This window comes from Lissotriton vulgaris, chromosome 4_1 (genome assembly GCF_964263255.1).
Source record: "Lissotriton vulgaris chromosome 4_1, aLisVul1.2, whole genome shotgun sequence".
NCBI classification, from domain to species: Eukaryota; Metazoa; Chordata; class Amphibia; order Caudata; family Salamandridae; genus Lissotriton; species Lissotriton vulgaris.
Genome location: NC_141691.1, coordinates 46,826,772 through 46,846,391, shown reverse-complemented (window position 1 = coordinate 46,846,391; position 19,620 = coordinate 46,826,772). Strand labels below are relative to the sequence as shown.

Below are 19,620 nucleotides of genomic sequence, written 5' to 3'. Positions count from 1 at the left end.
TCGAATTTTATGGAGCGACAATGGCCCCCACTTCATAGCCGAGGTTATCCAACTAATCCTAAAGGGATTGGGGGTGAAACAGAGATTTCACGCAGTCTTCCACCCCCAATCCGCCGGCCTGGTGGAACGCCATAATGCCACACTGAAGTTGAAATTGTCGAAAATAGTGGCCACCACTGGACTTAAATGGCCAGATGCCCTCCCACTGGCCTTGTTATCGATGCGCTCCACTCCCACCAAACCCCATTTGACCCCCTACGAGGTTGTATTCGGGCGACCGATGAACCTCTGGACTGCTCCCAAACCAACTTCCATTCATGACGTCCCGGACGTCCTACTATCTGATTATTTGTGCAAGTTAACTAAAACATTGTCTGTCATTCATCAACAGGTGCAGCAGGCCATCCCCGATGCTTCCAGGGGCCCCGGCCACGACATCCAACCGGGAGATTTCGTTCTAATACGAAACTTCCAGCGGACCAAGAGTCTGGAACCCCGGTGGACGGGCCCCTGGCAAGTGCTTATCACCACCCGGACAGCGCTTCGAGTGGAGGGGAAGCGGCACTGGCTGCACGCACACCACTGCAGGAAGATCTCCTCGACCCTGGCCACGACAGACAACGTCAACACCCAAGAAGAGCTCCTGAACAAAGATCGACCAACATTGAACTGTTATCCCGATACTGAGGCACTGAACTTGCAAAATTCTCTGACCCCACTGTGCCAACCAGAGAAGGGTATTTCCTGCGTCGAAAGGAGGGAGCTTCGGCTAAGTAGGCCACGGACTAAGTTGAATCTCAGAACGGTGACCTAAACACAACCAAGGGTTACCGGGAGAGAAGCTAAACGAAGTCTGTGGTTCTGCCCGCTACCGAGCCCCTTGAAGATGATGGAAGCGCCAGATAAGAAGATGATGGAAGCGCCAGATAAGAAGATGATGGAAGCAACAGGAAATACCCACTATAGAAATCCAAAGACTGACAATTTGCACAAATCAAAGACAATCGCCCTCTTTATTGTCTTCCTCTTCTGCCTCCTCCTCATGACCTCCTTCTGGCTTCTGGAGGAAAGCACACCGGCTCATGAGGCATTGCTGCCCACTGCACGACCGACCCCTATGAAAGAGCATCACCTAATCTCCCTGTCGCCTCAGCTCCGAGAAAGGCGCAGGGAATTTTGGAACACTTCCTTCGTGCAACTGTTGCACCAACACAACCTTGCTGCAAATACTACGAACTGCTGGATCTGCGGGTTGCTCCCGCATGCCACTGGACACTCCATCCCCTTCATCCCTTCTCCTTTCTCAGTTCACGGCTCCTGCCTCGCCTGGTTGATCCTCATGCAAGAGAGCCACAAGGACAACGCCACTTCCAGCCAGACAGTGTCGCACTTCTACTCTGGGTTCTGGCTGAACAAAACCGGAAAGACCTCTGCTCCTCTGTGTCCTGCGCTCACCGGCGCCACCTTCCTTAAAGACATTCCAGCCAAAGAACGTGTCGAAGTACAGGTGCTCCACAATCCAGCTAGATCCACCTTCTCTCATCTGCAAAAACAAACTACCGCCACTCTGACTGTGGCTCTGTCTGTTATCAATGTCACGGGTCTTGTGTGTCTCGAAGGCCAGGGAACACAGCTGGTGGGTCGCAGTTCCTGCCGAATCATCAGAACATTGGACTCAGTCGACCCCCCTTCCTTTGTTGCTTCTCCAAATATGTACTTTGTGTGTGGCACCAAAGCTTACACCTGGCTCCCGAAAGGTTGGAAGGGTATCTGCTACATTGCCTTTGTTCTCCCCCCCACGTATGTAGCCCCTGCTAACCATCACCGGCAGAGGCGCGCAAATGACATTGAACAAGCCGACTCCACTGGAGCACAGTTCCTGGATGCCGCAAAGGGACTTGTTCCTCTGTGGGGCCCAATGGCGAACAGCCGCGCTATCCGACACCTGACCCAGGCAGTAGAAACAACGATCAACATCACGGCTGGTATCCTCGCTAACAACACGGCTGAGCTTCAGGCGGTCCGCCTTGTGACCCTTCAAAACCGCCTTGTTCTGGATGTGGTCCTGGCCGATCGAGGAGGAGCATGCCGTATCATCGGATCTAGCTGTTGCACCTACGTGCCAGATAACTCGCCTTCAGTCTACAAAGCAATTGAACACCTCCACAGACTTTCCTCGGAGGTCCACCAGGAACAAGAAGGATGGTCGCTGGGGAGCTGGTTTTGGGACGCTTTGAAGGACTGGGGTTGGAAGTTGTTTTCCTTCGTACTGATACCTGTTGTGATATTATGTGGGTGTTGTTTAGGTATCCAATGTCTGCCATCTTTGTGCAGTCTCGTCTCTAACTGTATGTGCCCAAAGACTTTGGACCTCCGAAATGAGCACATGAGTCCCCTCTATGAAGTAGAAATACGTGGCCTTATGGGGATAAATCCGAACTGACAAGTTGGCGAGACATGTTAAAAGGGAGGACTGTGGAATTTTAGTTTACGAGCTGAACATCATCTGCGCCAGCTTGTCACCCACGCACAATGTACACGACAGCCATTTTAGGTATCATGGTGTCCCTGTCCACGATCGATCGCCAGCGCGCTCCTCTGACCCTGCAGGCATCCTCCGCGCACCCTGGCTCCCCCCTCCCTCCCTCACATGAGCATAACCCTTCTCCTCCTGCATGACCCTGTCCTTGGAAAATCACGCCCGCGCCTGACCAACACCTCCTCTCCTTCCATGAATACCCCTCTGTTGATAAGCCATCCCTCCGATGTTCAATTGTCCACGCGGCATGAATACCACTCCTTTGATGACCCCTTCCCCCGAGTCCGACTGTCCACACAGATCCGAGGCCATCGCCTAAGCCGGGAGATACCATTTACTGCCCCTTATTGTATGAAGTCACTCCTCTTCAAAGGACCCACTATTGATCATGGCCTCCCCACCCCGGGGGATATGATCAGGCGCACACATCCTAAGAATCGGCAGAACACTCAGCTGCGTGATGACCCCCTCCTCTTATCAGCAGGTTGAGGACCTCTATTGTAGAGGCATGTGGGGTGGGATTGACACGAGGATTACGGGGATGTCTTTTTTCCTTACTTCACAATATCTTGATTGTAATAAAGAAAGGTCACATGCCATAAACCAGTGTATAAGAGGCCAGGCCTCAGAGAGGCTGTTAGAGCACCTCGAGACGATACCTTGTTGTCTGATCTGATGTGTTCTGCTCCGTCGGAATAAAACTTCTGTTTCCTGCCTTCTGGTCTCCGGCGCCTGCCTCATTGCTTGGTAATTTGAATGGTACAAAGGCGGTTAGCGACGGGCAAATCTTGAAAAAGGTCATGGCCTTACCCTTTTTCCACAAGACCTCTAGGTTATCAAACCCAGTGCTTCATTTGAGCCGGTGGATTCCGGTGCTCTCACCCAACTTAATTGTAAACACCGGCACTTATGACCGTCTGCCACATGGTGGCACTGTTTGTCTGATTTAGAGATGAGCACAAAAGTTGTTTATTATTTCAATGTACATTGAAACTGGCTAACGCCGACCACCCAAGCCATTCTTATAGATTTGGGGGCCAGGAATAGTCCGAATGGCCACCCTTGTAAGAGTGTGCTGGTTGGTAGTTGTTATTGTCAGCACTGGCAGGGGCGGTAATCTGGCATGAGGGGGTGGTTATTGATAAGTGCATGAGATGTGGGTAATCTGGGCTGAGGTTGTATGTTGGGTTGCCAGGGTAGGGGGTGTGTAGCATTCTGACTTGGCACTGTTAGTGTTGGTAAAGTCAGGGGGTGTGTAGCGTCCTGATCTGGTTGAGATTGTAGGTTTGTATTGGTGAGGGCAGGAGATGTGCTATAATCTGGGAAGAAGGCGTATGTTGTGTTGGCTGCGACGGGGTGTGTGTGCGATCCTTGCCTGGGAGCGCATGCCTGTGCACAAGAGGGGTATGATTGAACCTGATGGGGTTGTATGACAGAGCACGCATGGCTGAACCATGCATGTCTCTACCATACAGCCCCAACAACGAATGCGTTTAAACAATGCATTCCTTAACCACGCATTCCTTTACTGTGCAATTTCATGGTAAAGGGATGTGTGGTAAAGTTCACACCCCAGCCCTTTTGCCCTGAGTCCTAAAATCATGGCCCCTGCCCTATAACCTGACCCTCCCCTGCCCTAAAAAAAACAACCCCACCCCTAAAACCTTAAACTCTCCCGTCTCCCCCTGCACTGAGCCCTCAAAACTTCCCCTGTCCTGAAAGCTGCCACTTCCACCCCTGCCCTGAGCCTAAAACTCTACCCCCTACCTTAAAACCTACCCGACCCTCACATCCTGAGCCCTAAAACTGTTCCCCCTTCCTTATAACCTACCCTCCCAGCCCAACTTACCTCGCCGTGTCCCCATTCTTCATTCAGGTCCTCCAATCAGGGTTCTTTCTCTGCCCGTTTAGTAGGGTAGAACACCAACTGGCTTGACTACGCATCTGCGTGAGTAAGGCAAGCTCTGTTTTCCTTGCGGTGAAACTGGATGCGTGCCTGAAGCCCCGTTGTAAAGGCGCTTCGATCTGATGGTGATAGGGGTGAGTGTGGTGTGGTGAGGTGCTGTCGGTGATAAGTGTTTGCAGATTGAGACCGGTCTCCCCTCTGGGGTCCCACCTGACCTGTCTCCGTGCACCAGAATTTGCCGGCTACAGACAGGACCGCACTGGGAACACAAACCAGCCTTGGCAATTAAGTTGGACTGGCCTCGCGGCGGTGGGGCTGCCGGTGGGACACACTGCTGCTGCTTTTGGTACACAGGGCAGATATTGAAGCACTGCTGCAAAACTGGCCCCCAGTAACAAAAACAGCCCCCACCCTTCCTGCCCAGCGAGGAAACGCCCAGTGCCCGCTACGGCCAGTCCGGCCCTGGCTGCAGATGTCCCTGCAACGTCCCCTCACCCTGGCCACAGACTCTAGATAAAGGCCTATGACCACCAACAAAGTTATGATGACGCCTCTTGAGACACCAAGACTCCAGGGGCGACAGGAGTGACCTCATCTACTCATTGACCCCCCCACACCCATGATATCGGTTGTTTTCCCACAATGTGTCCCTCATACGCCTCCTACTGGTTGCTAAGAGAATAAGATGAAGTCCAGGAGTGAGTCACTAGAAGCGGTAGCCATGGCTTGTGGTCACTCCCTTCATGATTTGTGGAACCAGCGTTAGGAGGCCACTGCCAGGGTCCTAAGGCACTGTTTGAGGGGGAGGGGCGTGACTGGTGCTTCTAATGGACGCCCACGCCTTTGATGGGAGGGGCGAGGACAGTGTGTTACAGAGAAGTGCTGCACCTTCAGGAGAGTGAAGGGCCCTGGGGAGCCCTTGTGAACCCCTCTCCACTCTCTTCTCTCCCCACAGGCCTGGATCCAGTTCTTCTTCACTGCCCTCTTCTGCACCATCTTCTTCTACGCCGTGGAAGCTTTCCTGCGGCTGAGACCCTCTGGCGGAGTCCGGTAAGGAGATGAAAGACTCCCTCCTTACAAGGGAGGTTGAAGACTCCCTGAAGAGCTTCTTGTCTAGGTCAAACCCATGATAGCATGAAGGATGGGTCTGGCCTTGCATCTTGTGTGTGGCTCTGACCTTCAGTCTTGTGGGTTAGTCGCCAATTCGTCTTGTGTGCACATTTCTGGTGGCTTTGGCCTTGTCTCTTCTGGGAGGTTACAGCCTTCTCTCTTGCGGGTGGCTTTAGCCTTTTCTCTTGTGGGTGGCTTTGGCCTTTTCTCTTGTGTTTGGCTTTGGCCTTCTCTCTTGTGGGTGGCTTTGGCCTTTTCTCTTGTGGGTGGCTTTGGCCTTCTCTCTTGTGGGTGGCTTTGGCCTTCTTTCTTGTGGGTGGCTCTGGCCTTCTTTCTTGTGGGTGGCTCTGGCCTTCTCTCTTGTGGGTGGCTCTGGCATCTCTCTTGTGGGTGGCTCTGGCCTTCTCACTAGTGGGTTGCTCTGGCCTTCTCTCTTGTGGGTGGCTCTGGCCTTCTCTCTTGTGGGTGGCTCTGGCCTTCTCTCTTGTGGGTGGCTCTGGCCTTCTCTCTTGTGGGTGGCTCTGGCCTTCTCTCTTGTGGGTGGCTTTGGCCTTCTCTCTAGTGGGTTGCTCTGGCCTTCTCTCTTGTGGGTGGCCCCGGGCTTCTCTCTTGTGGGTGGCTCTGGCCTTCTCTCTTGTGGGTGGCTTTGGCCTTCTCTCTTGTGGGTGGCTCTGGCCTTCTCTCTTGTGGGTGGCTCTGGCCTTCTCTCTTGTGGGTGGCTCTGGCCTTCTCTCTTGTGGGTGGCTTTGGCCTTTTCTCTTGTGGGTAGCTCTGGCCCTCTCTCTTGTGGGTGGCTCTGGCCTTCTCTCTTGTGGGTGGCTCTGGCCTTCTCTCTTGTGGGTGGCTTTGGCCTTCTCTCTTGTGCGTGGCTCTGGCCCTCTCTCTTGTGGGTCTCCTTGGCCTTCTCTCTTGAGGGTGGCTCTGGCCTTCTCTCTTGTGGGTGGCTCTCGCCCTCTCTCTTGTGGGTGGCTCTGGCCTTCTCTCTTGTGGGTGGCTTTGGCCTTCTCTCTTGTGGGTGGCTTTGGCCCTCTCTCTTGTGGGTGGCTTTGGCCCTCTCTCTTGTGGGTGGCTCTGGCCTTCTCTCTTGTGGGTGGCTCTGGCCCTCTCTCTTGTGGGTCTCTTTGGCCTTCTCTCTTGAGGGTGGCTTTGGCCTTCTCTCTTGTGGGTCTCTTTGGCCTTCTCTCTTGAGGGTGGCTTTGGCCTTCTCTCTTGTGGGTGGCTTTGGCCTTCTCTCTTGAGGGTGGCTTTGGCCTTCTCTCTTGTGGGTGGCTTTGGCCTTCTCTCTTGAGGGTGGCTTTGGCCTTCTCTCTTGTGGGTGGCTTTGGCCTTCTCTCTTGAGGGTGGCTTTGGCCTTCTCTCTTGTGGGTGGCTTTGGCCTTCTCTCTTGTGGGTGGCTCTGGCCCTCTCTCTTATGGGTGGCTCTGGCCTCCTCTCTTGTGGGTGGCTCTGGCCTCCTCTCTTGTGGGTGGCTCTGGCCTTCTCTCTTGAGGGTGGCTCTGGCCTTCTCTCTTGAGGGTGGCTCTGGCCTTCTCTCTTGTGGGTGGCTCTGGCCCGCTCTCTTGTGGGTGGCTCTGGCTTCCTCTCTTGTGGGTGGCTCTGACCTCCTCTCTTGTGGGTGGCTCTGGCCTCCTCTCTTGTGGGTGGCTCTGGCCTCCTCTCTTGTGGGTGGCTCTGGCCTTCTCTCTTGTGGGTGGCTTTGGCCTTCTCTCTTGTGGGTGGCTTTGGCCTTCTCTCTTGTGGGTGGCTTTGGCCTTCTCTCTTGTGGGTGGCTCTGGCATCCTCTCTTGTGGGGCGCTTTGGCCTTCTCTCTTGTGGGTGGCTTTGGCCTTCTCTCTTGTGGGTGGCTCAGGCCTTCTCTCTTCGGGGTGGCTCTGGCCTTCTCTCTTGTGGGTGGCTCTGGCCTTCTCTCTTGTGGGTGACTCTGGCCTTCTCTCTTGTGGGTGGCTCTGGCCTTCCCTCTTGAGGGTGGCTCTGGCCTTCTCTCTTGTGAGTGGCTCTGGCCTTTTCTCTTGTGGGTGGCTCTGGCCTTCTCTCTTGTGGGTGGCTCTGGCCTTCTCTCTTGTGGGTGTCTCTGGCCTTCTCTCTTGTGGGTGGCTCTGACCTTCTCTCTTGAGGGTGGCTCTGGCCTTCTCTCTTGTGAGTGGCTCTGGCCCTCTCTCTTGTGGGTGGCTCTGGCCCTCTCTCTTGTGGTGGCTCTGACCCTCTCTTGTGGGTGGCTCTGACCCTCTCTCTTGTGGGTGGCTCTGGCCTCCTCTCTTGTGGGTGGCTTTGGCCTTCTCTCTTGTGGGTGGCTTTGGCCTTCTCTCTTGTGGGTGGCTCTGGCCCTCTCTCTTGTGGATGGCTTTGGCCTTCTCTCTTGTGGGTGGCCCTGGCCTTCTCTCTTGTGGGTGGCCCTGGCCTTCTCTCTTGTGGGTGGCCCTGGCCTTCTCTCTTGTGGGTGGCCCTGGCCTTCTCTCTTGTGGGTGGCTTTGGCCTTTTTTCTTGTGGGTGGCTCTGGCCTTCTCTCTTGTGGGTGGATTTAGCCTTCTCTCTTGTGGGTGGCTCTGGCCTTCTCTCTTGTGGGTGGATTTAGCCTTCTCTCTTGTGGGTGGCTCTGGCCTTCTCTCTTGTGGGTGGATTTAGCCTTCTCTCTTGTGGGTGGCTTTGGCCTTTTCTCTTGTGGGTGGCTCTGGCCTTCTCTCTTGTGGGTGGCTCTGGCCTTCTCTCTTGTGGGTGGCTTTGGCCTTCTCTCTTGAGGGTGGCTCTGGCCTTCTCTCTTGTGGGTGGCTCTGGCCTTCTCTCTTGTGGGTGGCTCTGGCCTTCTCTCTTGTGGGTGGCTCTGGTCTTCTCTCTTCTGGGTGGCTATGGCCTTCTCTCTTGTGGGTGGCTCCGGCCTTTTCTCTTGTGGGTGGTTCCAGACCTCTGTCTTGAGGGTGGGACCACCCTTCTGGTGGGTCTGGCCTTCTGTTTTGTGGGTGTGGCCTTCTGATGGTTTGATCTTCTGTCTTGTGAATGGCTCTGGCCTCCTACCTTGTAGGTAGATCTGGCCTGACGGTTCAATCTGTCTTGTGGGCCAGTCTGTCCCTCTGTCTTGTGGGTGGATTTGATACTGGACTGCTTTAAAAGAAAACTTTATTTAAATGTAATCACAGGCATGGTGGTGTACTGACCCTTGCAGGCCACCGTCTATGTGATTGTATCCATGTGAATGCATTGCAATGTGTAACTCTCCTAACAAATATTAATTTGTGTTAAGATTTAACATTATTTCTAGCCTTGTAAAAGTATGTTTCTGACGAAACGTGTTGGCTGCCAGGTATGTTTGTTGTGACCTGCACTGTCCAACCAGTGAAAATGAAGGAGACCGAAAATGCATGGTCTGTGGTTTCGTAAAAGTATCATATGGAACACAGGTTCAGAGTGCACTAGCGGCTTAGGTCATTAATGTGTTGATTGTAGTTTCACCATCGAGGAGTACACCTGAAGAGGTTGCAGGGTGTATGGACACTGTTTGGAGCACCTGGCATATTTGCAATGACGTGGGATGTTGGAGAGGCATAAATCCAAAGCCCAATAGAAGGGACACTGCCGACACTAGAACACAGGTTGCAGGCAAGTGAAGTAGGCAAAGCAAAACGTTTATCTATAACTCACGCTAAGCGTTGCTAAAGGCAAGCATCCAAAACGTTGTTGCATTCAATCACGGTGTAGTTGCAATTGGTCTGTGTATTACCACAAGATGAGCAGCCATTGCATAGCAGGAGCAGAAAGATCAGAATTCCACCAGCAAGCTCCAGTAACAAAGTGAACCCTCCAAAGACGCTAGAAAAGATAGAATGAATAAAAGCCGGTATTACTCCAAATATCGTCTGAAAAGAAGTCACAAGGCCAGAACCCACAAGTTAAAAATAATGAGCAAGGACTTTGGTGTCAGACACATTGAATATTTGATGTATATGCTCCCCAAAGGGAAGTGGGAGGTTAGTGTTCAGAAGTGACTGAATCTCACTAGATGTTCTAGCCACCTGCTACTGGAAGGTGTCGAGCTGAAGTGAGGGCCACTTCTTGTTGAAACAATAGCGCTTTCAGCCCGCTCAACTTGTTGAAATCCGTTTTCAAAGTAGGAATAGAAGGCCAAATTGGACTGCTTCAACAAGTACCACGTTGTGAAACTGTTACCACATACAGGATTCCTGCCCGTAAAAACCACAGCAGTCGTGGTTGTTCAAAATAAGATAACTACCATTAGTCAGCAAGGTAAAAGCAGGAATTATTGCTAGGACAGGAGTTACATTTAAAAAACAAGCAAGATTAGGCATCGATATATTACAAGAGCCATGCAACTTAACGTGTTTACAAACCAGGGAATGTCCTACGGTGGAATCGCAATCCTCTCCTGTTAGGAAAACTTTCTTATCCTCCCGTTGACATCTGTAAGTGAAAGGTAGGGACCACAATTCATGGAGAAATGCACTACCCAGGGGTTCAAAGCAGCCTATCGGAAAATGTTTCATACATGATTTAAATTGAAACAGCGAGAATGGGAGCAATATAACCCCATGAATTAGCCAAACAGCTGAATCTCCTCTGACACCCAGAATGGCAAGGGTTCCAATCGTTCAATGTGTAACAGCGTATATGTGGCATCTTTCTTGGACCTAAATCTCTGTTTATCTGTCAGATTAAAAGGTAAAAACAAAGCAGAAGCATTTAAGTAATCCCAAGGGACTTTACCCATATTGAGAGTCTGCAACGTCCATGCACACTGCATCACTAATCGGAATTGATTTTGACCATGATATAACACAGATACATAATTCTGAACAATATCAATAACACATTAAATAATATTATCTAGGGTATAAATGCATGAAGACAAAAGATGCTATTGTCGACCACAGTAAGGACTTTTTCCAAATTTGCCTGATCAATTTGACGCAAACGAAAAGCTGCCTCCATCTGCAAAACTTTCCCAATTTCATTGTAAGCTGCACAGATAAACCTTTTATTTCTAGGAGTTCTAGGACCTAATACAAAATCAGCCAAATTAATGTCGCTCAATAAGAGTGACAAGTGTTGTTTTACTGACGACAAAGTGGAATGTTCCAACCATTGTTGGCACAATTTACCCACTGAGTATGTAGTGACTGAATGTGAATATGGAGAACGAGGATCCGGTCGATTCTGTGTGAAACTGGATGTTACATTATAAAAATGCAGTTGACATGCATTTGAACTTGTTTGCTACACCAACCATCCGGATGGGTCAACTTCAGAAACATTGAAAGTGTCATTTAGAAACAAATTTTGTACTACATCGGTCTTATAATTAGTTTGTGCGCGCCAATTGTCATATTCAGCTAAGGATGGAATGGATGGGATATTCAACTTTTTTGCAGTTGCCAAGCCAAAGCAAGTGGTTTGGTGCACGGTATCATTTAAAAATAAAATTTGAGTCGTTATCAGGCAGGCACGATCTAACCTTCAGTACCCTGAACCTGCCAAGCCTTAGTGCCCCAAATTGATTTTGAAATCAATGCTATCTTTTCAGGGATCATAACCCTGTGTGGCCAATCCAGCTCTAAATGAATTAGAATAGATTCATTTAGTGTGGGTAAAAAGTAAATTAAATCCATATTTGTAAAGCGCGAACTACTCACCCTTACGGTTCTCAAGGCGCTGGGGGCCGCCAGGGAAATTAAGTGAGCTATTGCCCAGAATCACACAGTGCTGAGGTAAGCAGCTGCTGGAGCCAGGATCGAACCGTGAACCCTGTGCTTCGAAGTCAGTTGCCCTGGCCGCTGCGCCACACCTCTACATTTAAACTGAAATGGCTAGCCTTACAGTACAGACAGTTACATCCGACCGATTAGAGAACAGAATGGCACAAAATCTGGCACAGAGGTTGTTCCTTCAGCCACACTGCCATACTACCAACGACAAAGGACCACACACCACTTTTAACGTGCCAGTTTCGCCCCTTTACCCCCATATTAACACCCATTGTCCCCTGCACGTCACCAGGAACCAACTCTTCGGATCTCATGCACCAGTCCATCTTGCATTCCCATTACATTCCTGTCAAGACCAAGGTACCTCCAAAGTATCTGACTGTGTCACACCTTGCTGCCTTCAACTCCACATTACATAAGAGGACTATGCAATAGTCTAATGTTTGTTTGCCCCAAATACCCAGTGCCACCAGCTGTAGATTATGTTCCACGGATGCCTCGAATAACGTGGCTGCCCTTCGGTGCACGGTCCCCCAATAATGGTGGGCTTGGGGGCATCCGCGTTCTGGCACATTCTTGTCCCTCCCTACCTCTCCAATATTGTCCCTTCTCTCATGTGCCTCCACCCCTGCAAAACACCAGGTCCTGTTCCCTTCTCTCCACCCACAGTCCATGACTTTCTCAGAGTTGTAATGCTTCCCTGCTCTAGGGATATTCCCGCTCCCTGAAATCTGCCTGTCCTCCCTTCCCAAATAGTGAGTTTGCTCTTGCTCTTGCAGGAACCAGGTCGTGTGATTAGTAACACAGCCATTTTGTTTTGGGATGCTACACCTTCGTGCTCTCTTGTTGATCGTGACCGCCTAGCCTTCCACTAGGGTCCGCTCTCCCAACAACCGAGCTCCTGTTCTCTGATACTTCTCCATCCGGAGCTTGGCTCTCGAGGTGCACTACTTTCCCCAAGTCACATGACACCAAACAGCCAATAGCAAGAGCTTTGAGAGCAATAAGTCTCTGGCTGCAGCGACAGGCTACTCTACGTATAATGTAAAGAACTGGTGATAGGACTCGCAGAGAGCTGTGTTATCAAACCAGACCTAAAAAGTAAGTATTTTATTTGTTTTCTTTTTACATATCTGTTGTTTGTTTTACATGACAAATATTTTGGCAATTCAGTTCTTTCTTTGGCTCTTCCTCTGGCTCGTTCCTGGCTACAAGGCATAGAACTCTAGTTGTAAATACTGGGCCTGGTGTTTATTGGTCGTCACAGTTCCACTGCCACTGAGCATCCCGTCAGAATCTGTGTGTCAGAAATAAAACCCTCCTGGTCTTTTTGCTGCTTTTTGGGTGCTAAGGTAAGAGATATGCTGCTGCCTGCCCAAGCATAGGAGAACCCTTGCATCAGTATGAAAGATTTAGTTTATTATTCGTGTAGTCACCTTTGTCCACTTATTTACAGATCAGCCAACCTGTATTTCCTGCTCTCATGGGGGATCTCCAGCCTAGTGTGCTTTCAGGGAATATTGCTGATGTCTTTCCCTTCTGAGTCCAGGTGAGATAACTTGTTTGAATATGATGTAGGAGGAGTGAAATTAGCCATTGATACAAGTCAGGTGCGAAACATAATAAATACCCTTTGATGGCAAAAAATGCATGATTGTCTTTCAAAGATTTGTTCTTTCTGCGGGTCATGTACATTGAGGATTATTACTACCACCACGGAGCAGTGGGAAGAACTCTATGTTCTGGAGGCTCTAACACCTTCTAGAATTCTAACTATAATTCTGTTGACTGCATTTAGATAGTGAATGAGATGTGGTCACCATGCAAAAAAAGCATCAGTGATGGTACAGAGGACCTTAGCACCGTATAGTGATGTCATCCTCTTCCTGGTTCAGAGCCTCTCACAGCTGGGATAATCTAGTGCTATGCAATATTGTAACACTTCTGTGCAAGCATTTGGTTCAGGTCTGTGGTACATATTACACAATTGTGGTGAAACTCGATGTGTAATCTGAATGAGTGAGATAATGAGTTGTGATATTATCTACCGTGTATGAGTGAGCTTTCCGTGTGCTTTGTTTATTACTGCAGATTGAGACAGGCTGTTGCTTGAGGGTGTCTACTCCTAGTGGGGGGTGTATATATGTTACTTGGATCAGGAGTAAAAATCTCACTCCATGCACACACATGAAGGTCACTCGTTACAATCCACAGTTATCATGAAGAACATTGATCATTGCCCTAAACCTGTTATTTATTCCTAATAGCAGTCCTTTCCTGACTCGGCTGTTATTCAATGAACATTCACTCACAGGCAAATTGGCAGTTCTGTGCCCAAATGGGGATAAAGGGTGGGGAGATGGTGGGATGGTTGTGAATAGTTTATTGAACTCAACTGGCCCCTGTGCTTGATGGGATGAAGAAGTCCACAAGTCCTTCCTCATCAGAGAAAATCACTGGTTTAGGCTCGAACATGTTCTCTAAGTAAAACAAAGGCTTTTAAAAATTGAGTTTTGCTGATGCCACTAAGAGGAGTGCCAGGGCACACGTGCCATCTCTCCTTAGTTTCATATATATTGGCTCTGACATAGAGTTGACTTCTTTGGGAAACAGCAGCGTACGATAGATAGTTAAATGGGAGCAGGATTGAAGATTCTCTAGTTTAAGTAAAGTCAAACTCTGTGGTTTAACTGCACATAGAATAAACATTCTCTAGTTCCACAGGAGCAGGATTCTGTAGTTTAATGGAAGTTCCATTCTCTAATTATCAGGAGCATGATTCAGATTTGTAGTTTAATGGAAGCTAGATAACCTAGTTAAACTGTAGCATGTTTCAAGATTCTGAAGTGTAATTGGAGCTAGATTATCTAGTTTGACAGGAGCGTGATTCAATATTTGTAGTTTAATAGAAGCTAGATTCTCTAGTTTGACCGGAGCTGTGATTCAAGATTTATAGTTTAATGGGAGCTAGATTCTCTAGTTTAACAGGAGCCGTGATTCAAGATTTATAGTTCAATAGAAGCTAGATTCTCTAGTTTAACAGGAGCCGTGATTCAAGATTTATAGTTTAATGGGAGCTAGATTCTCTAGTTTAAGAGGAGCCGTGATTCAAGATTTATAGTTTAATGGGAGCTAGATTCTCTAATTTAACAGGTGCCGTGATTCAAGATTTATAGTGTAATGGGAGCTAGATTCTCTAGTTTAACAGGAGCCGTGATTCAAGATTTATAGTTTAACGGGAGCTAGATTCTCTAGTTTAACATGAGCCGTGATTCAAGATTTATAGTTTAATGGGAGCTAGATTCTCTAGTGTAACAGGAGCCGTGATTCAAGATTTATAGTGTAATGGGAGCTAGATTCTCTAGTTTAACAGGAGCCGTGATTCAAGATTTATAGTTCAATAGAAGCTAGATTCTCTAGTTTGACCGGTGCTTTGATTCAAGATTTATAGTTTAATGGGAGCTAGATTCTCTAGTTTAACAGGAGCAGTGATTCAAGATTTATAGTTAAATGGGAGCTAGATTCTCTAGTTTAACAGGAGCAGTGATTCAAGATTCATAGTTTAATGGGAGCTAGATTCTCTAGTTTAACAGGAGCATTGATTAGAGGTTCTGAAGTTTAATAGATGCTAGATTCCCTAGTTTAACGGAAGCTGGATTCTCCATTTTAACAGAAATAAGATTCTCTAGTCCAATAGGAGTCAAGATTCTGCTGATTAATAGAACCATAGTTCCAGATTCTCTAGTGTAATGTAAGCATGATTCAAAATTCTCTAGTTTAACAGGAGCAGGATTCAAGATTCTGTTAAAGAGTGCCAGGGTTCTGTAATTTACCAAGAGCCTGATGCAATAGTGTCTATTTTCACGGGAGCAGGAGTCAAAATTCTCTGTGTAGTAATGGAAGGCAAGAAGCGATCCCTTCACATACGTCCTGGTGGAGAAGAGGAGTCGGGAGGATCCTTACTGACCGTGGAGAAGACGCCCCTTGAAGGGAGGTATCTTCAGCTCCGTTCTATGGGAATATTTCATTTTGAGTATTTTACACATCAACAGCATGAAAAATGGACTGTGTCACCAGTTGGATATTGAAATTTAAAGCATGCCACAGATAAGTCAAAGTTGATGGCACATGTTAGATAGTACAATTGTTCATTTTCTGTTCCCTTCTAGCACATTCATAACACAGGACACAAAATTTAGACTGGTGGCCTACACTACAGCTCTTTCGAAGAGCACGTGACTGCGAAGAAGAGATATAATATGTCTCTGACGTCTAGACAGCTTCCAGCTCAAGCAAACACTACATCAGTGTTGAATCAGCACTGTGGTTCCCTCCTCACTCTGATATAAGAAATATAGGTATACCTCAGGATTGTACGACAGTGCCCACCGATATTCTTAATCCCACAAGCCAGTTTACAAATAGCGTTCTATACCCCGGTCCGCTGACCTACCACAGCGGCCACGCTAAACCCAGCTGCTTTTTAAAGGTGGAAAGTGACTGTGGATGTGATCACTGGCAGCTTGTTAGGCAGAGTTAGAAGAGGGCTGTCATCTGGTCTTTTCCTTTATGCACCGTGTGACCCCAGTTTCGCGATGTCTGGAATTAGGTTGTTTCGTGGATCTTCCCTCATGGTGATTTTCCTGTTGGCCAGGTAGGATGGCATCTTTGCTGTTACTGCCTTGAAGAAAACTCTTTAGGTCTTCAAGCTGATCCTACTCTGAGCATCAAGTGCAGCTTGAATTACAAACAAACAGAGGAATTTAGTAAGGGAAATTGCACATTAATGAAGGAATCTGGCGTCCAGATCGAGCGATATGTCAAAGACAAACTATGATGCTTATTGTTAAGTCAGCAGTGGAAAAAGAAACACGCGAAGGATTTATGGAGTAAGAATAACAGCCACCATGGAGAAGCAGTTTTTAAAAGAGAGAAGTGTTTTTAAGGGAGTTGCTTTTAAAAAGTAAATGTTCAGTTCAATTTAACTGCAGATGCTCCTGTTTAGGAGTCACCTGATGGAAAGTATGTGTCTCCAGGGCTGGTTCCTTGGACGTGAGCCCATCATTTCCAGTTGAAGGAGCTCCTTAAGTTCTCACCAGTTCCTTGGATTTCCTTGCAGCAGACACCAGCTCCCTCTGTCTAGAGCACTGTCTGCACCCCAAGTAAAAAGAGAACGTGTTGCTAATGCAGCTGTGAAAGTCAGAAGGGCTACCATTTCTAAACCCTCTGGAGTTAGAAATTACGTTACTTTACATTACATTACATTACATTACCCTCTGGAGTACCCTCACCAGACCTCCAAAGCAACCAAGTGAAAACATGCAGTAGAAACACAGAATCTTTGAGTCCAATGACAGTGGAAAAATTGAAGGAAAATGATGAAATGGAAATATTCTTGACATGCTGGTCTGAATATTTGCTGTTTTTCTTGATTGTGAGAAGCTCCTCTGAATTCGCTCCCATCGTCTTCCCAGTATATTATCTTTGTTTCTTCAGGAATGATGATGGATTTCTACTTTTTCTGCTAGTCAATGGGGATCACCTCTTCTGAGGAAGGCAGGTTCTCCTTGGGAATCCTCTGAACTTAGTTTCTTAATGGCATGGAAAGCGCACTGTTTTGGGCTGGGAGAGGTAGATGGTGGAATAGCTGGTGCAAAGGTTTTGGGTACCCACCGATGGTGCAATGCACATTCTCCAAGCCCCTTCCTCTTTTGATTCATCTGTGATGTTGGTGTGGCGTGGCCATGTCTGGCATCACCTTCTACAGTGGATGCCTAGATATTAGTGTGTCTGCTACGCAGGTGGTTCGTGCGGGCACAGAAGCAACACCCATGGACATACAGGATCCATCTCTTTAGTTATCTCTGGTTCTGCTTGCACTGAACCACCAGGCTTATGATGGTGGCACTCTGCGTGGCTGCGTGAAGTGCTTTTAGAACCAGAGTGTGAAGATCATATTGACTCGCATCAGATTCACACCGTAATTCACAGCACTCTCCTCCCTATTGGTAGCAGGTCCGGCTCCATGGTTGCTGCTGTGCTCTGCTTAGTTCTCACATGCAAAAAGAACAGTTGATGGACAGAATGATGAAGAATGTCAAACATTCACCCCAGTACAGAGATCCGGGCCTAAATCCATGCCATTCCAGTTTGCAAATCAGTCTAGACCCTGCGCCCAATGGGAACTGTCCAGCCCGAACTGCCAAGCCAGGTCCTCCCTGGACTGGAAACAAGCATCCTAGGACCGGTTTTGGGCTTTCAGCCGTCATCAGCCAGGATAGCTTGACTCCAGTGGCATGGAGAGCACGGGACCCACGTCTGGGCATACCCGTCCCACTCGTGGTGACAAATGCAAAAAGAAAAATTGATGGACACAATGCAGAACAATGTCATACATTCACCCCAGTACAGAGATCTGGGCCTAAATCCATCGTTTTTTTTGCTCACCATGCCATTCCAGTTTGGACCCAGCCATATGCAAATCAGTCATGACCCTGCGCCCAATGGGAACAGTTCAGCCCAAACTGCCAGGCCAGGTCCTCCCTTGACCAGAAACTAGTATTCTGGGACCGGTTTCGGGGTATCACCCCAGCTACTTTGACTCCAGTGGCTTGGTGAGCATAGGACCCACGTCTGTGCAGACCTGTCCCACTCGGGGTGACAAAAGCAAGAAGAACACTTGATGGACTGCTTTCTTTTCACAACACTAACATCCTCTTAGGTCTGCTGCACCTCCTGTTCCTCACCATTGCTTCTGATGTGTCACTTGGGCAGGCTGGCTCATCTCCTGCCTTGTCTTAGTGTGGCTGGTCCATCATCAGAGGTCTCTGTTTCTGGTGGTGGTGGGTTGAGTGGTAGTGATTGTGGGTGACTGTTATTCTCCTCTAGCCTTGGTGTTCTGTGTTGCATCAGCACTGCTATGGAAGCCGTCCGCATCTGCTTTTCGATCACTAGTTTCTCCTCTGGGCAGATGCGCAAATGGGCATCGAGGTTGGACGCCCCTCACTCGCAGGATAAGAAGAGTTACCCCTCTCTGGATCAGAGACCTGCTAGCGGTTTCTCAGTATGGTCTCCGATGTGGACGTCCCCGGATGAGTTCACACCAGGCACGGTTGGATGGTGTTTGCATGGGTCCGCGGCTCCTCATGGTTGGTACTCCACTGGAGTCTGCTATTAAAGACCCTCATTTGTTGCACACTTTACCCAGTGAACCATTTCAGACAAGACTCCTTGGAGGTTATGGTGTTTGTCATTCTCCAAGCCATCATGGCTGCCCTCTCCTGAAACCTCTCCCTCAGGCTCTGTTTAGATAACATCAAGCCTCGCTCTAGTGTTCTTGTCTGTATAAGGATCCTCCTGAATTCTTCTGAGTTTCTAATGTTTCCACACCTTGACTTGCCTCTTCTTTGCTGTCCCACTGGGACCCATACCTCTCCTGTCATCAGACTCTCTACCCTTCCTTTCCAGGTGCGGTTCCCTCAATGGCCTCGTCCTCTTCCATGAAGTGGTCACATACTTGCCGCTGCTCCTGGCTTTGCTGGGGAACCCGCTTCTCTTGGCGAAGGCCTTCTGTGCGGGTGAGTCTAACACGTCTGTGTCCTTCTTTCTGGCTTCTAGTCCCGTCTAGGTTCCTCATGAAGCAGGGAGCCTGGGAGAAGGCTTCCTCTTGGGCGAAGGATGGAATGTGACTGAGTTTGTGTTTCTTCTCAACAGTTACTGCCATTCTGAGGAAGAAAACTGGGAGTTACACCGCCAGCGAAAGGCTCCGCAAGAGGAAGGTGCGCGCACGCTTCGTGAAGATCACCCTCACTTTCACGGCCTGGTAAGTATCCGGAATATGATGAGAGAGAAGTGTGAGGGAAGGTCTTTCTCACAGGCTGTGTGATTGACATGGGGGGCTCCTACCGTCCTGACCAGGGGCTTCTCATGGCCTCAGCATGGTGTTGGTTAGTCAGCGGCAGCCAACATCTCCAGCGCCTCGAGAACCTCACGGGTGATTTGCAGAGGTTTACAAATGTTTGATTGATTGGAGTTGGCCTAACGGCTAGGGCGGTCAACCTCGAATCTGGGGAACTGGGTTTCAGTCTCTGCAATGACGCTGAACATTCTGTGATTTTGGGCAAATCACCTAATCTACCAATGCCTAACAAAAATGAATGTATCCTCATGTAACGCAACTGGTGCTATATAAAGCGCTCTGATACCTGATAACTTCGGGTCAAGTTTGCGCTATATAAAACCCTGAATTTTTTTTTTATATATATTTGAAAAATATAGACTGAGGAGTTACAGAATGCGTCGCTTGCACCACCCTAGGCTCAGACTTTGGTACAGGTAGCTGAGCGATCCCCCCC

General features: G+C 48.7%; 1 protein-coding gene across 2 annotated transcripts in view; it reads left to right on the top strand.

Moving 5' to 3' along the window:
• Positions 1-19,620, top strand: part of LOC147718335 (G protein-coupled receptor 143-like) — a 164,656-nt gene that overhangs the window by 81,206 nt on the left and 63,830 nt on the right. For both annotated transcript variants that reach the window (XM_086966702.1, XM_086966701.1), the window contains exons 4-7: positions 5,401-5,495; positions 12,723-12,815; positions 18,734-18,843; positions 18,980-19,088. In XM_086966702.1, coding sequence (XP_086822828.1) covers positions 5,401-5,495; positions 12,723-12,815; positions 18,734-18,843; positions 18,980-19,088 — 407 coding nt within the window. The remainder of the gene's footprint in view (positions 1-5,400; positions 5,496-12,722; positions 12,816-18,733; positions 18,844-18,979; positions 19,089-19,620) is intronic.